This window comes from Pseudovirgaria hyperparasitica, assembly GCF_010093815.1.
Source record: "Pseudovirgaria hyperparasitica strain CBS 121739 unplaced genomic scaffold EJ05scaffold_3, whole genome shotgun sequence".
NCBI classification, from domain to species: domain Eukaryota; kingdom Fungi; phylum Ascomycota; class Dothideomycetes; order Acrospermales; family Acrospermaceae; genus Pseudovirgaria; species Pseudovirgaria hyperparasitica.
The window spans coordinates 251,692-271,205 of record NW_022985551.1 but is presented as its reverse complement, the minus strand read 5'-3'; the positions used below and the strand labels follow the sequence as shown (position 1 = coordinate 271,205).

The following is a 19,514-nucleotide window of genomic DNA, read 5'->3' as shown; positions in this document are numbered from 1 at the left end:
ATGCCAAGATGGCCAGATCGGTTGGAGAAAGCGTCTGGTATCGGTCCTTTTTTTGCCTTTTTGCCTTTTTCCTGGATCAAAAACTCCGCCCCCTGGCAATTACACTGCTTATCTCATCTCACACTGTCCTGGTCCCCTGACCCCTGCCCATTTTTTACCAAGTCATTTGCCTGGACATCGATGATGTACTGTTTTGAAAGTGGCAGCATGCATATTCTTGCCCGTGGGACTGGCACTACCCCGAATCTACAGCGCTTATATTCTATAATCTATATGCTCCAATGGCACAACGGCATATATTCTCTTTCCGCACTGTAAACTTCTAGTGTTGATCATAAGGTGGCACTAGAAAGTGGCAGGGGATACCCTCTAATTGATCATAGTGCTCGAAATGTTGTACAAGCAAGGGGATGCGCTCAAACCCGCGATACCGACATCTAGATGCTACTCACGACGAGGCTGGCCCCAGTTCTGACCGTGGCGTAGCCGCTGAATGACGATGATTGATGACTCTATCAGTTCAGTCGATCGGGCCTTTCGTTCTCGTATCCTTCTATCACTCCGCCAGTAGCGGGACTGGGAAGAAGCGCATTGGCTTCTTCCCCCGTTATACTGTTGCACTGTCGTGCAGAGACTTGCGACGGGCCGAGTATGCAGGCCATCGGTCCTACGAACGCAATGATACGATTACGAACAAGATTGATGGCTTATCTATCAGCGCGGAATGACCCTGTAGCAATATGCGAGAGGTTCTATTTGCGTCAGTGACGGAGATCGCAGAGCCGCCAGGACCATGCACGTTCCTCTTGATCTGTATCTACTTGATCATTCACCTCGTCAAGTCTGAGAGACTAATACTGTCGTTAGCACGATCTCCTGACAGCAAGTCCTCATGCATGTGAGTGCTTTGACACCTTCTCTCTAACATCGGTATCAGCGCAATGTCTTCAACCAGTAGTTTCCGCATGCTTGTCGTCGATGGTGGTCCGATCGGTCTTTTCGCGGCATATGTCCTTCACGACCTTCAAACTCGACTGTATTGTCCGCGAGGAATCCAGCGTCACAGGCAAGCGAGGTGGATCCTTGTTCCTTCGAGTCAATACGCTACGAGTATTCCAACAGTTTTGACTGTTGGATAATTTACAGCGTTGGGGTCTCTATGATCGAGAAGGTCCGATCCCCTGACCGACGGTCGTGTCCTGCGAAAAACGAACGGGATCCGGTCTTCCAGGGGAAGTACGTTACAACACTGTCTATCCGATTTGACGCTCTGTTCAAGAGTATGATTTAGTCATGGGTAGTTCAGTGTGGGTTTAGAGCGCGAGGCTCTCATAGACAAGCTTCTCAGCACTCTACCCATTACGAGAAGGTCCTACGGGTGTATAGCAAGGTGAACGACAGCGAAGTCTCCAAGAATGGCGTTCGCATCACCCTCGAGAACGGATCTATCGAAGAAGATCTAGCTGTTTAGTGTCTCATCGGGATATCCTCGAACGACGACACGAAACAGAGTACGCTCTATGAGCATCGTTCAAGCAGATTCGGAGACCATGTCGTTTCTGGACGCGGTGAAGTTGCACTGAGGACTTGCCAGGGCCTTACCAGCTGTCTATAAATGTCACAAAAACTGGTCGCGAGGCCTTCGCGCAGCCTTGATAGGTAAGTTCGTCTGCAAGAACATTAGAAGACGGTCAAGTGTCGACCCCCCTCAATCTGGAAATGGGCTTCTCGAAAGTCTGGTACTAGGACCGTATTGTCGTCGCAGAAGATGCTTTGTGCTATATGGAGCAGTTTGCAGGTATAGCGTTCAACTGCGGCGCCCAAAGGTTCGTCTCTCTAGTCAACGTTCTTCGCGAACTTCTTCATTGCGACGCCGAGCCGATAACGGCCGATCTCCTCTGCGTGTTTGAGACATACAGACTCGAATTCGAAGCGCTATGTACGAATGCTATCGACCTGGCTAGGAAAATTGCTCATGGTATCCCGTGGCCTTCCTGATTTATGTAGATCGTCTATCGAATTATATTTAAGGTCTACCGAAGGATAAGCTAAAGCATGTATCTATGTCATATCGTTATGACTGACTTGTGCGTGATTGAGGATCGAGTTTTTAGCATAGGAATGAGCCTAACCTCGCGCCAAATTTCATCTTCTATTGTAGACCTCCATCATATATAGAACGGCTGAGGGCGTAAGCAAGAACGGTGAGGAGATAAATAATAGATCTCGTTGATATTATACTTATACTTTTTCCTTCACGCACCTCTTCTAAATCCTATCACTCTACTAATACTACGTGCTCTGTCCTTCTTGCATCAAACTCTTTACACGAAAGACTATGCCTACTTATTGTATATCGCCTATCCCCTACCGAACATACAGTCTCCATACCAGAATACGAGGGATTGAAGCCATATTGAAAAATTCTATAAGTAAGAAAGTATTTCACATGCACATTCGACACGTAGTCCTCTCCCTTTCCTTTCCTTGCCTTCCCTTCCTTTCATATTGATATTATCCCTATCCACTTAAGGTACTACTTTACTGTATAACCCTCCGCCTCCTTTTACTTCTCCTCCTCCTTATTCTTATTACTATTTTCATTTCTATATGAACGTATGTACACCCAATACTAGACCAACCTATCTCCCACGATCGCTCTCATTATCTCCATCCTTACAATATCTAAAACCACTACCCTTGATTCTCTATGGAATTAGACGTACTAGGCCAATGAAAAAACAACACTAGAGTTATCCATTATATCAGAATTTAATATATTTGTATACATTCTCCATCCCGTCTTACCGTAGAGGTAAGAAGAAAAACGATGGGACTTTGTATTTACATCTGGAATCTTATCAGGCTGTTAAACTTATCGTGTAGTAGTGGATAGTGATGAAAGGGTATCAAAGACGATATTAAAGTTTCTGCCATGCTTTCCATCGATATAGATGTGGCTACCAATGTAAAATTTGAAATATGCTATGATGACGTAGAACTTGTATCAGCATTCCTTCGGCTATGTTTCAATCTCCTAGACAAACTATCTGTTGAAAGGTAACCCCAAGGCCGCTTCGTTATAAACGATGAGCCAGCCCCGGTCTCACGCTCATAGCCGATATATCCAACGAAGGAATCACGTTAGATACACATTCCTTGTCACGTTAGGTCATACCGCAGTAGGAGAATCCGGCTAAGGTCCGTCGGCAGCTTGCGTTTCGGCCGCAGAGTCAGGAGCAGACGGTGCTAGGGAGTCTTGCGTAGCAGTTAGAGTCGCGAAACAAGGCTTCATATTTGAGCTGGGTGCGGGAGCTCAGAAGGTTATGACTTTGCGCCCGCCATTGTTTTCTTCTCCTTAATCTGCTCCCTACCATGTCGTCCGCATGGTCGCCGAAGCATTCCTGGGTCGGTAATTTGTCACCGTTGGATTGCGAATCGTTTCTGAGGCCAATAAGACATGGGTATATACCACCGGATACAATCCGAAGGCCTAGATAGGAATTATATAATTAGTTACTCTAACAGTACAGGTTGAGCTTGCAATCTGAGCCAAGGGATTAGGTTGACTTTATATTAGATTAATTCAAGAGCAAATATGGCGAGGTAGTAATTAAGGTTCTTCAAATAGGTTAAAATATCTAAGAACCTAAGAAGCTTTAACATACGTAGATACGTCGTACATAGAATGGCCACCTAATTCTCCTCGAACCTGTCTATATTCGACTAGTATAGTCGTATATAAGGCCTTGAATTGTACGTCTCTAAGTAATAAACTCCCTTGTGTTATAGAGTTAGATATATTAAGAAACTCACTACTAGAACCCTACTAAAAATCGAGTAATTTAGCTACACATAGAAGCCTTACGTTATCCCCCCCCCCCCCGTGGGTAACAAAGTATCCGCTCTTTGTGGACTCATATGTTTAATCCAGTATGTAAACAACTGAATAGATAAGATTGGACCGTCTTGAGAATCGTTTTAAGGCGTAGATTAAGCTTATATTCTCTCTATATTTTTCTCGGCCCAGATTGAGCTTGAATAGATTTAGAGTGTACATGCCTTTGCCTTGGGCCAATCTTTGGAAGGTAAGAGACTTGGGGGGATTAGTGGTGCTTATGCCATCTTCGATAAGACTAGACGTAATTACCCAGCATGAAGCTTCGAATCAGCCTATGGATTCAATCGATAAGTCAACTTAGTCAAGTAGATAATACTCAAGATATTTTAGTAGATATAAGGTTATGAAGATAAGAACCACTGATACTTCATTATATGTATCTACGGCTATTCTATCTCCAAAGAGTATATATGGCTCTTAGGACTCTAAAGCTAATTAGATCCTCGATTAATTACTCGCTTAAATCGATGCTCTACTACTAGCTCTACCCAAGTAGGTAAAGAGTGAGATCTAAGCTCTAGCTGAAGATCCATGTGTGGCCCGAGCGTGCGCCAGGCACCAATGATGTTATCTACAGATCTGACAGATCTTCATCTCTTGCATCTTCATTGTTACAAGGCGGATAACATCAGAACAGCCCGGAAAATGTGATTTGAACCGAGGATTTCACTCAACACAATCGCACGCGCTTCTTGTCAAACTTGCATCGCTCTACTGGACTTACCGCTCCACTTAGACAAGCCGTCAAGTTCTGTCCTGGACCTATTATTGAGAACATCTTGAACAAGTCTCACCACAAAGATAACGGTGGCTAGACTTATATCGGGATGCCTAGGGTAGACCACGACAATGCTGGCCGGTCTTCTGACAAGAGCGGACCGCCGTCGAAAACCCGTAGCTGCGTGACTTGTTACACGCGAAAGGTCCGCTGCAACAAGGAGTCACCCTGCTCAAACTGCCGTCGCGCAGGCGTTCCTTGCATTTTCCCATCTACAGAACGGCCTGTTAGGTGGGCTCGCCGTTACGAGCGGGCTGGGACCGGATCTGCCTCAAAACACGCAGAATCAGAGATAGCTGACGCTGCGACTCCCCAAGTCCTGAAACGCTTGAAGGGTCTCGAAAGTCTCGTCAAAGACTTACGAGGACAGCTGGAGCGCGCGAATGTTGCCGCTGGGTCCTCTACCGGAAGCTCGCCAAATGAGAGTTCTCCCAGGGGTTCTGCGAATGATGGTGGCACCAATCGCGAGGCTGGGGTTTCTGGTTCTGACGCTGGGAATCTGAGCGATAAGTTTGGGAGAATGGTGGTCAAAGATGCACGTGGCGGTCGATATGTCAGCAGCGGGTTCTGGTCTCGAATATATGATGAGGTATGTTCGGCCGGGAGTCTGCATTTGGCGACGATGAGTTGATTGACAAATCATACCAGCTTGATGGCCTCGAGAACGATAGTCGTGGACTGCTTCCGGACAGATCCTCTGATTCAGAGGATGACGAACTGCCTGCCACTTCATTGACAAACGATGAAATTGATCGGACACCGTGGAACCGAAACGCATTTTTGTTCAAGCAGAACCTAAACATGACAGGGCCTGATTTGCGAGAGTTGCATCCACTACCGTCACAAATTCCGTATCTTCTTGACATCTTCCAGGAAAATGTCAACTCGATCAGCGGACTTATTCATTGTCCCACAGTGGCGAAGATGCTACGCGACTCCCAAAAGACTGGCTTGAGTCCTTCGGACGAATCTTTAGCATTTTCAATATACTACGCAGTAGTGGTATCTATGGAAGAGGAAGATGTGTTGTCCAACTTTGGCGTTCCAAAGATTGACCTCAGCCTGAAATATCGCATGGGGTTGGAAAATGCCCTTGCCAAGGCCGATTTCCTCAATGCGCCAGACTTGACGCTCGTACAGGCTCTCACCATATTCATAAGCCTGGCTCGCCGTCACGACAGTCCGAGGTTTGTATGGATGATGACCGGTATCGTCATTCGGATGGCACAAGCCATTGGACTGCAACGGGACGGATCTCGTTTTGAGCACATGACACCATTTGAAGTCGAGATGAGACGAAGAGTCTGGTGGGTCCTATACACGATGGATATCAGATCCTCAGAAGACCAGGGAATGGAGTATACAATCGTAAATGGCAGTTTTGACACCAAATTTCCTCTCAACATTAATGATACAGACATCAGCCCTGATACTAAGACCTCCCCAAAGGCTCGTGACGGTCTGACTGATATGACATACCCCCTTGTATGGTTAGAGATGAGCGAAGCAACGAAGCAGATGATGAACAAAAGCACTAGCGGAGCGCTAGACATGGCAGAGCAAGACCACATGATGGACGAGGCTTACCAGAAGCTGAACGGTGGATTACTGCGGTACATGGACGAATCCAGCGATGCTGTGTATCGTATCGGTGTTGTGATTGCGCGCATCGTCATGGCAAAGATGACGCTCCTCATACACATGCCGATCCTGTTTTCCGAGACAGACCAACGACTCACCGCAGAGCTCAGGAATCGTTTGTTCGTAGCAGGTCTGGAGATTGCCGAGTATAACCATGAGTTGAACGAGGAACCAGCTGGTCGTCGTTGGCGATGGGTCTATCAAGTATATTCCCATTTTTGGGCAATCATCTTCATCTTGTTGGAGGTGTCTCGACGGCCATGGTCACCTCTTGTTGAACGAGCCTGGCTTGCACTTCACAGCCCATGGCTCATTCCGGCTCAATCGAAAGCTGACAAAACATCTCAGATTTGGGTACCGCTGCGCAAGCTGCTAGCCAAGGCGAGAAAACACCGCGACTCCGAGCTAGGTCGGCTTAGAAGTGATGCCGAGGCAGCTTCTCTGCTGTTGAAAAGTGACGAAACGTTGCCCTGTCCATCGAGCCCTGGTCTTTTCACGGGAGTATTTGATGTTACTGAGGTCTATAGAGAACGCTGGCGCCGGGTCTTGGGAATCTCCACCCAAGCCAGGTCTGTTCAAGAGCCTGAGCCTATGACAGCACCAACTCCAACTGCCACAAATACGCCTTCAACGCAAGGCCTCCAAGGGTATCCACTCCAAGGCGATGTGTACGCTCATGGACCCATGCCACACGATCTTGACCTCTTGTACAACACTATGCCAATGGAAACGGGCAGTGAGAACATAATTCAATACCCCGTATGGCAGGAATCCGGCATAGTAGACCCCTCTAGCACAGCATGGCCTATTGATCCCAGTTTCCCTGCATGGTTGTGGCAAAACGAGGATCCGTCTCTTGGTGCTGCTAACCTTAACTTTGCAGCTGCTGATACGAACATGGACCTCGACGTTGACTGGTACGACTGGATCAAATCTACCGGAGGCATGGGTTGAGCTCACCTATTCGGACGACATGAACAGCTAGTCGTAATTTTTGATAAGGGAGTAAGAGCATTAGATGATCTATCTCACCGTGGATTTAAGGTCGGTCTATTCTGAAGCACACGGGCAAACCCGAGCTTCCAGCGCTTATGCGAAATCAAACTCAACATACTCAAAGATGCTTATCCATCCACTCCAGAGCCTGCTTCTCTGAATCCTCCAACGCCTTCCTCTCCTGTGGATCATCCGGATTTCCCCTGACAGCGAAGCCATGCCGTCCCGGCTCATAGACACGATGCTCCATCTCGGGCACCTTACTACCCTTTGCTCTCAACCCCGCATGCACATCCTCTACCTTGCCCTTCGTCGCAATACTCACACCCTCATCCTTCAAGCCCCACCCATAGCTCACAGGCACAACCAACCCCTCAACATCCCCCGGCACAGCCAGATGCGACGGATGCAGCGCCACCACCGCATCCACAAGCGGCACCTCTCCCCTCCCATCAACAGCCACCCGATTCGCCGCCAGCCCAGCCCGAATCGCATACTTGCCGCCCCAGCAGAACCCGACCATGCCAATCTTCGTGCTCGCAGGCGTCGCCGCCCGCAGCTTCCGCAGCCACGCCATACACACCTCGTTCGTCTTCTTCTCGCCATGCCGCGTCATCCACATGACGAAACTCGGCCCCTTGGCCAGCATCCCCGTGTACTTGCGCAGCGCACACTGCGCCCCGGCGTCCACGGGCAGCAGCACGTCTGCTATGTCGAGTGCCACCGGGTCGCCCTTGAAGAAATCGGGCATGTAGACCTGGTAGCCTGCTCGTGCGTACGCGTCTGCGATCAGCTTGTTGTTTGGCAGGGGCAGCCCAAAGACGTCGGTGTATATTACGATGATGGCCTTGGGCGTCGTGCCGCTCGGTGGGTTTGCGATGTAGACGTTTAGGTCGTGGAGGCTGGCTTCGCTGCCGGTGGGCTGACCTGTGTGGATGGTGCCCTGGATGCAGTGCTCGCAGGCTGGGTTGGATGCGTCCATTGTGGGATGTTGTGTTTACAGTATGTGCGTGTGTATATGGGTGTCGGTGTGTGTGGTTGTATATGTTTGAGAGTATGTATATACGTTGCTCGGGGCAGTCGATACTATACACGCGAAGCCGTATTCTAACGTCGCTCTCTGTTTGGTATCAAGATGTGAAAAAGTCTGATAGAATATCACAACAGACTCAACCAAACCACCAGGTACCTTTCCATCCCTTTATATACACCCCTCTCATCCCCTCCCACTCCCACACCGCTCCAAAACCCAAAATCATCTCAGCCCCCAAAAAACAACAACCCAGTCCCGTTGGGATCAGCATCCCCTTCCCTCTTTCTCTCTCCTTTCTTCTCTCGTCCGCGCTCGAAACTCGCTTCGAGCTCGCTCGCTCGTCGGTCGTTCGGCCGCGTACTTCCCCATTCGGTCTAGCTCGCTCTAGTATGGTCTAGCGCAATCCAGCCTAGTGGCTATCTAGTATATCAGTCTAGCGCGTCATTTGATCAAAAGCATTTCCGGCACGCACTGGGACCGAAAACTAGAAAGGAAAATCCCCAACAACAGGGTCCTTGCGTAGAGTGGAACTTGAAATTAACTTGGTTTGGACTGTGGTGGGTTGGAGTGTATCAGGGTTGGATTGGATTGGTAAGAGGACTACGAACATGGGTGGGCGCTGACTGGACATCATACATGTATGGGATGGGCATGGGAATGGGACATGGAACGGGAATTGTGGTGCGAGTATGCGTATGCAATGAGGATTACGGTAATCAGGAGGAAGAGGATGCTGGCTGGTATCATGAGCGTGCTATAGTAAGCGAGATGGGCAGGCTTGCAAGCGATATGATGAAGTCTGGCGCGTTGTTGCAGGCGCTCGTATTTGGTATTGCTACTCTACTCTATCGGGGTTTGTCGTGAAGGTTCATCAATACATATGCGTGTGTGCATGCTTCCTCGCCACAATCCGTCCCAGTTTCAAGCAAATGCAGTGATCCCGCGCGCGCGCCATATTCCCCGTTCCATGCGATGCAATGCAAGTGATATATACCCCAAAAGTCCAACCGTTTCGTATGCAGAGGGAATCACGACTCCCTACCCAACTCCCCAGAGTCCCACATTCTCAGCATTTCCTCTCTGACAACCTCATAGATCAAGGCGTACTGGACCTCGTTCTGCACCATCATTACGCGTTGCTTCCTCATCTGCTCCACGGCATTGTATATAGGATCCTGCTTCTCGTCGACTGTGCTCTTTTTCAGTCTCTCTTCGCGCATCAGTCTGAAGAGAAAGTCCAGGGCAATAAAAGTCCCGCTTCGACCGACACCCGCACTGCAGTGTACGACGCGTGGACTGTCAGGATTCTCAGCGGTGACACGGCGAACTTCATTGACGAGAGCAGCGAGTTGTTTCTTGGCGTTAGCGTCGGGAACAGAAAAGTCTGGCCATGATTCGAATGCGTAGTGCATGATGCGCCGCGTTTCTTGGGTTGCTTCGTGGCGGAGAGTCAGGTCGCGATGGTAGCAGCCCGTTGTAGCGTCAAGATCTGACGTTCCTGGTATTACGGTATAGTCTGGCTCTTCAAGGTGCTCGTTGGAGTAAATGGAGGCAGGTTCGTGTGAGGGCAGATAGTCGGCACACTTCTCGCGTCCGCCCTCGGCAACTTTTGTGAGCATAACTATGATTGCTGTAGAGGTGGACTCGGTGAAAATCATGTGCCAGAAATGGCCCACGGTGATGTCTTTCGGACCTTGTGTGGCGATGCAGCGGCTCGGTTGTTCATCGCCGTCGAAGCGTTCGAGGGTGATTGGGGAGGCGTTGATATAGTCGCAGGCATCTTCGTCGACCTGCAGTAGGACGCGGTTGTAGGGATAGGCGTCAACATTGACGTATCGGTTCCTAGAATTGATAATCTTCTTCAAGTTCTCGTCGTAGGGTTCCTCTGATAGGGCGTTGTCATGTGGCAGCTGGCGTTGTGTCCATTCCAGTGACTCGAAACGCTTCTTGATTTCTAGACTTGCAGTCAGCTCCTAAACGTCATTTATGTAGACAGCCTTCCTACCTGATTTCGACTGTAGGAGGAAGTGTGGATATGGGTCGTTTGGATTTGTACGTGGTCTCGAGGGACTTCGTGAATCACTCCTTCTGGCTGGTATGCGCAGACGTCCTGGCGAAGGAGGTCTACTGCTCGGTTGTGAGATAGCCCCGTCCGGATCCCTATCTTCAGCCTGGTCTTGTATCTCCGGGGCGGTGACAACGCTAGCGGCAGTAGATGACATGGTACTTTCTGGAGAGGAGGGAAGGGGACTCTGAGGGGAAGACTGGTCGGCCATCGAGGCGTTATTAGAGAAGGGCAACGGAGTCTTCAGCTTCGCCAGACGGTTACGGCTGTTGCGAGCAGCCTTCTCGCGGAGGCTGCGAAGTTGGTTCAGTTTGGCGGTATTTGGTGGAGACGACACGGCGCGTGTAGCGATAGGCGACAGGCTGGCGGTAATTGCAAATCGGAATTTGATTGGAGTATGCAGCATGCAGGCCTGAGGTAGTCTCGGACTCGCGTGAGGCCTCAGGGCTCAAGGATTGTCGGCGTGGGGGAGAAGGGCCGGATTAACAGAAGCGAGGCGCAGGATGCAGATGCGGGGGTCCGAAGGAGATATATAAGATATACATATGCTGGCTGTGATGTACAGTGTATAGTAGCTGCTGTTGTAGCTGTGAATGATGCCAAACGTTGTGGGCGTGTGTAGCAAAAGAGATGTGGCAAGAGGGCCAGGGGAAGTGAATGTTATTGTGATGAAGATGAGCAGCGGGATGATGACGATGCGCGCGTGGTGGGGCTAGTACTCGCCAGCGACGCAGCTAATTCATCGCGATCTGTGCCCAATGCACAGGCCGGAAATAGGTACAACAGGCAGCAAAGTAGATATATATATATACGTATATATATAGTCACTGTTGAAGGATACTTGACGCTTCCATTTGACCACGTGTAATTGTTAAGTCATTCAATCATCTCTACTCATCCATGTAATGAATTCGTCCCGTTGGGGCACTATTGCTGCCTCAGGCTGACACTAGCTCTACCGACTCAGCCACAGTGTTCCGATACATAATTTACGCTAAAATATATAACGCCACGATTCACAACCACTCATAGAAGTCTTACATAAGCCTATCATGACTTTTCAAATCTTTCAAGATAGGTCATTCTAATAGGTATGAGTGTGTCTATGTACTAGCTTTATGTCATGACTTATTCGTTCTGTCTTGTCCGCGTGATTTATGGCGTAGGCCTATAATTAGTATATAGTATGATTAGATACTAATACCATGGTTCCTTTTGAGGAGAGGAAAGAGAGATAGTAAGAAGACATATCGAGAAGTGGACCTCACTCAGTACAGGTAGACCTCAGTGTCGGTAAGCTAAGATACCCTGAATACAGATGTTGCATTGTAAGCTCCACACTTCTTAAGATTCGACACATCCATCTCTTCAACGTCTAGAAATCCACGAAATCATTGCCCCTGAAAGCATCCATCCATACATCGTCAACCCCCACCACTCACATCACATCCTATATCACCACCCTCTAAATCATCTCACCATCAAACACAACCTCCAACAACCCATCTCCATCCTCCCCAACCCACACCCCAGCAACCCTCAAGCCCGCCTCCTCCACCAACTCCCTCCACAACCTCTCCTCCCTCTCCGTGCCCGCAAAGCCCGACATCATGACAACATCCAGCCCCGCTGCCGGAAGCCCCACACGACCCTGCGGCATGACAAGATCCAAAATAAACAACTTGCTATACCCAGGCGTCATCGCGCCCCGGATATTTCGCAGAATCTGCACGGCCATCTCATGCGGCCAGTCGTGGCAGATATGCTTCAGCACATACGCGCGTGCGCCGTGGATCGGCTGCGGCGTGAAGAAGTCGTGTGTCATAAACTCGACGCGTGGCGCTTGGTCACGCAGTGCGGCTGGCACTGATCCTACTACGGAGGCTTGGTCTTGACAGATCAGTCGCCCTGGCTTGCGCGCGCAGTGCTCAGCGAGGATGTGAAGGTCATGCCCGAAACCGCCGCCGACGTCGACGACTGTGACGTCTGCGTGGTTGGCATCCGGTAATCCTTGAAACAGCAAGTCTTCGACGGGGAAGAGGGCCGCCCACGCGGGTTTGGCGGCGCGGTAGCCGGTCATGAAGGCATTGAAGTTGGCGGCGGCGCGTGGGCGTATGGCAAGCCATTCAAACCACGAGTCGAAGGTGTTGAAGGCGAATTGATAGGGGCCGGTGCGTGGATTGGAGGGGTTGTGGTATCCGTGAGCAGCGATATACTCGGGGAGTCGTGAGGCGGCGCGGAAGGCTTGCTCGTGGACGACGGAGATTCCGGCGGCGAGAGGGGGTGCTGTAAAGGTTTGGGAGAGTGGAGTGTGCGTGTATGTACGGGGACTGGTGATGGTAGTGATGTGGAGAGAGGCGAGGACGCGCATTATGCGGACTGCGGGTAGTGGTCAGGGGGGAGGATGAGTGGGAGAGAGAGGAGGTGTACTTACCGACGAATTCTTCTTCGGCGCCGGAGAAACGGGCGATTTGGGAGGCGGTTAGCTCCGAGTGGGTAGCGAGAAGCTGGAAGATGTCCATGTCGACGGCGATCTTGAGGATGGGAACTATGGAGAAGGACATGAGGAGCTCCATTGCTCTCTCACCGGGGTTTTCGAGTTGGCGAACGATCTCCCTCGCACTATCAAGGATCAAGGCTTTGTCAAGAGTGTTGTAGGGGTCTTTGTCGCTCATGGATTGGATCAGGGACGTCAGGCTTGGTGGCTCGAGAGGTAAGAAGCCGGAAGAGGGCGGGTGCATCTTCTTATGCTCTGGAGAAACTGGTCCATCGTGGAGGTTTGATAACACGGTTTGGGGCTTCTCACACACGACTGGACTTTCTGGCGGTGTATCCATGACCAGTGGCGGAAGGAATGTAGTGCCATTGAGAGCATCTTTACATGGAGTCTTTAGTAATGGATTATCTTCAACAGGTGTTGGCAGGGCATGGAACTGAGCCATGATTTTGGAAGCAACCTCGCTGTTTTCGTCTGTCTTGATGGTTGCTAGACGCTGTGGAGCTTCCATAGGCGGCTCCTCCAGAGTAACAGTAGACATTTTCGATACTTGGACTGGTTATAATTCCTTGTATGTGCTTGAAAAAGGTGAGTGATATACGTTTCGGACCGGCAGAAGCGTGTCTCTCGATGGATAAATCTTACACCACTAGTATAACAAGGAAAAAGTAGTCCCTTAGGTATGGGAATTCAGTAGAGCTTTATTGAAAGTAGACGTAGAATTGCTAGATGGATGGCTTCTTTTTCTGTCGCTGAAGAGTAGTACAGCGTGAGAGCACTCTTTTATATTGCAAAACCTACATTTTGAGTTTCGTCAAGGTCTCCTGTCACATCCGAGTCGCGTCCACCAGATTGGGTTTCAAGCTCGAGAGCAGGAGTGATCCATTTCCCATTTACGGAATCCATAGCTCTTCTCGCCAATCGCCACTATCCACTAATGGGATCCCAGCGCAGTTTACTTTCCTACTAGCTGAGAACATGGGCCGAGATACGATCACAAAATAGTGATGAAGGTACCCATTGGTTGTCGCCGCTTCATGCCAAAGAAAGGTGACTTTTAGTCAGTATGAGGAGTCGTAGTTCTGACACTAGGGCATCCAATCTTCTCTCTTCACGCTCTCTACTATTACGACTCAGAAAGCATATGAGTAAGTCGAATCCTGGTATCTTGTCTGTATTGGCCTATCTTTGACCTAGCCAAGCTCGTATGACATGTCTGAGCTAGTCAGTCGGAGGCATCCCCTGAATCTTTATCATAGAACGTGCTTAGGCCTCTGGAATGATTCATGGAGCGAGCGAGTCAGGCTATGAGACCGTATCATTATTTACGTTCAGCTGCTCTGTTCAAAATTCGTCCGCCATCTCCCCGCCTCCAACGCTAGGAATTACCGCTTAGCGCCTTGCGCCAGATACCGCGCGGCAGGAGAAGTTGGGAAACCGCACATCCTGTGCGGCGGCAGGGATTGCCTTTGTTCGGAGAGATGGGTTCATCATTGCGACAGGAGACGGAAACCGTAGCGTTGTAAGGGAACCCTGATCGCGTGTCGTATAATGCTAAACCGCGGAAATAGCGCCTCCGTGCAATCATAAACTTGAGAGTCATGATAGAGTGAAGATGATAGAGGAGCTCGTGACTGGGGAAGATCGAGTTGACAGACGTGGATTTAAGGCTGAAGAGCTAGTCTATAACCGGTTAGTAGATCCCGCTCATCACTTTCTTGGACGGAGATGATGGAGGTCTAAATCGCATGGACTATTCTTCCCGCCCTACCATGCCACCACCAGGTATTTTGCTTTTTTCATCAGCACTCCACTCTCACTCACTCACTCACTCACTCACTCACTCACTCACGCACATACCACTGACCATACATCCATCAGCAACGCGTCCGCCATCTCACCTAAGTATAAGCCGTGTGGCCTTATCACGGCCCTACTCCAACACACCGGGCTGAATTCTTCCTTCTGTACGTGGCTCATGTCGGCAAACCCGTATTTACCAACAGCCAACATGTTTCCGTTACCCTCTTCGGCGCTCTCTCCGAGCTCTTTCTTTCCAATCATGTGTATGCATATCGATAACGTCGGCCGACTTGCCCCACTCTTCGCGTCTTCTGTGGGTGTCGGCGGTCCAGAAATGCAAGACAGAAGCGATCGTGCATAAGAGTTCCAGCTAGGATAGCAAGCAAGATCGTATCCTAGAGCAGCCCCTGCCCCGATACAGCGGATCCTGGTGTTGGGTCCGTATAGGAACAGCCCGATGACGTGACTTCAGACCGTCAGCCGGTTAGTACCTATAGCGACTACTACATCCCTATTTCATTCATACAATCCCGGTATACATGCCGACGAACGAAAGGAGCTACGCATCGAGTGATGTTATCATAGTCCAATCGCCTCGGACTTTTTCGACCGAACTAATCGCTTTCTCTTCGTATCTCCTGCCGTTTGCCAAGCATAAATGAGTGGCGTGATTTCCGCAGAGATAGACCCTAATACCAAATAGTATGCAAACAGTACAACACCTATCTAGTCGCGAGATACTATGAGAAATATCACACAGCGAACCATTTGGGGCACAGTTTATAGTGCAACTGTAGCGCTTCATTGGTAATCTCGTCACGATCCAACACCTTCCGATAATTGCGATTGGCTGATATACTCGAAAAGTGAATGTAGAACAGGATGGCTTGGACACTTTCGAAGCCAGACAACCTGGCAATGAGATCGTCAAATACCGAGACTCCGCCTATCATTGTGGAGATAGTGGCGATCATAGGGAACCAACAGTACATTCTGAAACCATAGAGGCCTCAATCACATGAACTCATCGCCATTGCGTCACACAATGCACATATGGTTGGCTCGCAGCTTGCCTATTGCCGTCAGCTTCGCACTGTAGTCACGAAACCTCCCTTGCATTCCAGAGTCAACCTTGACTATCATAGCCATGATGGATATCGCCGCTGTCAGCAGCCCACAAAACATAAAGTTGAACTGATAACGGAACAGACGGGACGGATTTGATATGACACGGCCCATATGTGAAGAGACTACCGAGCAGCTTCCCGTGTTTGGTATTCCTTGGTCTTTCCAAAAATTTACCTCAGCACTTGGGTAGTCAGCACTGGGGATAGTCAGCACTTGGAATACTCAACTCTCCAGATAATCAGTACTCAGGATAATCAGCACTCAATATAATCAGTATTTAGTACAATAGTACTCAGAATAGTCAGCAGTTGGAATAATCAACACTTGACATAACAAGCACTCGAAATATCTAGACAATCCCGCCCCAGTGAACTCACATGCAAGACATGAAACCAAAATACATACATACATACATACATACATACATACATACATACATACATACATACATACATACATACATACATACCTACCTCCCTACCTCCCTACCTCCCTACCTCCCTACCTCCCTACCTCCCTACCCACCCATAAGCCCCCTCCACCCCATCCCCCCATCTCACAGCCCAAAGCCCCCCAAAAACCCACCCCAATCAACCAAAAAACAGCACATCCTCGTAACCCCAATGTCAACATTCTTCTACCCCAATACCAACCCCAAGATCCACGACCCCATCATCCACGCCCTACTACGCACAACACCCCGACAAACACGCCGCACCCCAGCCACGCCCAATAGTCCCATCTCGGATACCTCCGACAACGCACGCACGCACGCCCCAGGTACGACTGACAGGCGGGTGAGCGACTGCACTACACTACACTACACTACACTGCATGCATACCCCTGAGCGGGTCGGGGACGGGGGGAAAGAGGCAGCGGTAGCGAGTATGGACAGCCCTACCTACGCCTTTGAGATAGCGGGTTTGGCGATGCCGCGCGGTGTGAGGTGCGAGGGCAGGTTGCTGGGGATCGGAAGGGTGTTTCGTGGGTTTAGTATGGTCGGGTTTTTCTGATGCGGGTAGCGGGTTGTTTGTTGAGCTTGTCTGGTGCTGTTTGGTGATTTGTTCGTCGTACTTGCTAGGGTGACGTTGCGCGGTAGGTATGTGATGGTGGTGGAGAAGAAGAAGGATTCAGGGGTCGGGGGTCGCTAAGGAGGGAAGCATCTGGTTGATTAGCTGAGTTTTGCAGTGCCGAGCTGTGTACGTGCATGGCTGGAGTATGAAATGCGTGCGTGTTTTGCGAATTGGGCGGCTGCTGGAGAATTTTCTATACTGTGCGAGTCGGGAGCTAGGTTATTGAGTGAATGTGATACTTTCACCACGAGCGAGAAGACACTGAGTTCTGATTCACTATTCTTCCAGAATCTTGAGGTCAAATGTGTCATCGTCTTGCAGGCAATCAAGGAATGCCTGTTCGGGAGTTGTTCTACCAATACGGAAGCCTATATAAATCAGTCATGCAGAACCCATATACAAGACCTCAACGCCAGCTACACGTCGCACAATTTCCACGGCCAAAAAAATATGCCGAGGGTAGTCGTTTCGACAAACCCCCGAGTGCGTCTATATTCAAAAAGAAAAGGGCGGCTGGTCTAGCATGCATTCGTCCCCCAAACTTATGCGCCCAACATCGTGCTTTCTTCCAAATCGTATGTGCCTTCATGTAATCCCTTCATGACTTTCTCGCCCTCCGGTGTGAGCTCTGGCTTCCCGGCAGGTGTAACAGCCCCTGTAAAAAATCTCGGTGTCCACTCGATATTTGCAGTCTTGCGCTCTGCCGCTTTCTCCCGTTGCTTTTCCTCGATTTCGACCTTTAGCGTTGTGGCTTGGGAGAATTGCTTTGAGACAATGGCATCGGTGACCGCTTGCCAGAAGCGACGTGATTCATTGGTGAGCTGTTTTTCTTGGGGAGGGAGGAGTTTCGGAGCGGGGAAAAGAGGGTTTACGTCGAGTAGAAGAATCTTCTCCTGATGGGTAGAAACGCAATTAGCATAAGATGGCTGTATAAAAGGGACGTAGGTCGTGTGGTCTACCTTTGATTTGGCGAAGGGCTGGCTCCCCAAGGAGTAGTAAACCTTGTCTTGCCAGCAGCCTTCTATCCGTGCAAGGACGTCTTTATCGGGCACGTCCTTTACTTTGGTGCAGTTGTCGTTCTCAGGATCGTATTTGAAAACCACACCCTCAACTTTATTTTGGGCCTTTCCCAGCCACCCCTCTTCCAGATATGTCAATATGGTTTTTATTTTGGTTTTGGCGCACGTAATGGTACACGTATCAGCGACTGATATGCTGAGTGATCCTAGGATATGGTCAATCACGCCCAACAAGCGATTGGACACAAACTCACCTCGAATGAGTCCACCAAGGAAAGCAGCTGGATGTGTGAGTTTGTATTGCTCATTGTCCCGCTTCGTAAGATTGATGAAAATTCCCTCATTGTGATTTCCTGGTATGACCTTTATGCTGGTTCCAGTAAACTTGGCGCTTAATTGGTCATAGCCCCTAGCAATAATGCCTTTCTCTTCACAATCAACCCACCAAGCGGAAACGGGAGGATGGTGCGATGTTTGTTCGGTCAGAAAGGAAACCTTTACGGTCTTGCCACTGGGGCCTCCAGATGGCGCTTCGTCTTTGTACTTTAGAGCTGGAAGATTGTCCTCGACCTCCCAATTGCACTGCGGGCCAGTCAATTCCGCCACATGAGCATATTATCATGATCATACCCTGAAGAATTCTCCAAGTGTAGAGTTGTACGGCTTACACGGCTTCCCCTTGACGTATTTCTGCGCGCCCGTTCAGTAAGAGAGCCACTCCGCTCCCTCAAGGAACACAATCATACCAAGTCTTTTGTGAACCAGAACCGCAGACATCCCAGCATTCTCCCTAGCGGATCTTCCGAATCGCCAATGCTGCGTTGCTACATTAATTATGTGTCTTTGAGTCTGGAAGGCGGTAATAACCTTGCAAAAGCCTCCGGTCGGTCCATGTAGTTCCAATATTCTAGTTGTCCTTGTCAGTCGTCGCTCTTGTATTCGAGGTCTTGGTGTTGAGGCTAGGGTTTATGTACCTAGATTAGGAATAGGCTCCATGAGTTGAGCGGGGAGCGAAAAGCGCACTGCTGAGATGTCGGCAACGCCCAAGAACCTGCAGTGCTCTGTTTAGTATATGATCTAACATGGTGTCTGCGCTCAAGCGGTGTGAGAGGTGTGGTATTTCCACCTGGCAGTGCTGAGGAGGTGTAGCAGAGGGGCTCTGCGCGACTCTACTTACTTCCTCAAGATTCCCAACAGAAGCCTGAGCTTTCCCTGTTCATCTGGCGGTTTCTCGCCGCCAGCAGGCACTGGCGTAGTCTCTCTCGACGGCTGCTTTGAACTTGATGCCGACGCTGGCGCGCTGTTGGTCGGGTGGTCTGGAGCACCCACGCTGGGAGTGGGCTCAGACATGATGGCGGGCGAACAAGGGAATATGGAAAAATACAGAAACAAACAAAGAAGCCCGCGACCGAGAGGCTTGAGATATCTTATGCGAACTGTAATGCGCGGAGAGAGGAGCCTGAGAAGAGGCGAGTCGCGGTCAAGCAACAAAGAAGAAGCTGGAGTCTGGAGAAATGCCTTATCGTTATCGAGCGTATCCTAGCGCCAAGGATGGAGGGATGGGTTCAGGCGGGCGGAG

The 19,514-nt window shown here is 49.8% G+C and overlaps 6 protein-coding genes across 6 annotated transcripts; 1 reads left to right on the top strand and 5 right to left on the bottom strand.

Moving 5' to 3' along the window:
* Positions 1–4,517: 4,517 nt before the first annotated feature.
* Positions 4,518–7,309, top strand: EJ05DRAFT_242344 (uncharacterized protein). The gene is made up of 2 exons (XM_033740072.1): positions 4,518–5,268; positions 5,328–7,309. The coding sequence occupies exons 1-2, from the start codon at positions 4,729–4,731 to the stop codon at positions 7,272–7,274; spliced, it is 2,487 nt and encodes an 828-aa protein (XP_033603228.1). The 5' UTR covers positions 4,518–4,728; the 3' UTR covers positions 7,275–7,309.
* A 125-nt stretch (positions 7,310–7,434) lies between these two features.
* EJ05DRAFT_435735 (alpha/beta-hydrolase) lies at positions 7,435–8,298 on the bottom strand (the record flags this gene model as incomplete). The annotated part of the gene is made up of 1 exon (XM_033741710.1): positions 7,435–8,298. One exon carries the CDS (start codon positions 8,296–8,298, stop codon positions 7,435–7,437), a length of 864 nt encoding a protein of 287 aa, XP_033603227.1.
* Positions 8,299–9,150: 852 nt separating this feature from the next.
* EJ05DRAFT_473387 (uncharacterized protein) lies at positions 9,151–11,088 on the bottom strand. Its single transcript, XM_033743390.1, has 2 exons — positions 10,355–11,088; positions 9,151–10,303 (listed from the first exon to the last, which is right to left on the bottom strand). The coding sequence occupies exons 1-2, from the start codon at positions 10,818–10,820 to the stop codon at positions 9,378–9,380; spliced, it is 1,392 nt and encodes a 463-aa protein (XP_033603226.1). The 5' UTR covers positions 10,821–11,088; the 3' UTR covers positions 9,151–9,377.
* A 651-nt stretch (positions 11,089–11,739) lies between these two features.
* Positions 11,740–13,845, bottom strand: EJ05DRAFT_242258 (S-adenosyl-L-methionine-dependent methyltransferase). Its single transcript, XM_033740071.1, has 2 exons — positions 12,849–13,845; positions 11,740–12,793 (listed from the first exon to the last, which is right to left on the bottom strand). Exons 1-2 carry the CDS (start codon positions 13,450–13,452, stop codon positions 11,880–11,882), a joined length of 1,518 nt encoding a protein of 505 aa, XP_033603225.1. The 5' UTR covers positions 13,453–13,845; the 3' UTR covers positions 11,740–11,879.
* Positions 13,846–14,303: 458 nt separating this feature from the next.
* EJ05DRAFT_483223 (uncharacterized protein) lies at positions 14,304–15,706 on the bottom strand (the record flags this gene model as incomplete). Its single annotated transcript, XM_033745235.1, has 3 exons — positions 14,304–14,465; positions 14,859–15,180; positions 15,480–15,706. 3 exons carry the CDS (start codon positions 15,704–15,706, stop codon positions 14,304–14,306), a joined length of 711 nt encoding a protein of 236 aa, XP_033603224.1.
* A 1,465-nt stretch (positions 15,707–17,171) lies between these two features.
* Positions 17,172–19,501, bottom strand: EJ05DRAFT_461345 (uncharacterized protein). Its single transcript, XM_033742640.1, has 8 exons — positions 19,113–19,501; positions 18,910–18,986; positions 18,803–18,842; positions 18,682–18,751; positions 18,566–18,625; positions 18,190–18,517; positions 17,876–18,141; positions 17,172–17,809 (listed from the first exon to the last, which is right to left on the bottom strand). Exons 1-8 carry the CDS (start codon positions 19,283–19,285, stop codon positions 17,459–17,461), a joined length of 1,365 nt encoding a protein of 454 aa, XP_033603223.1. The 5' UTR covers positions 19,286–19,501; the 3' UTR covers positions 17,172–17,458.
* Between the last annotated feature and the right edge of the window lie 13 nt (positions 19,502–19,514).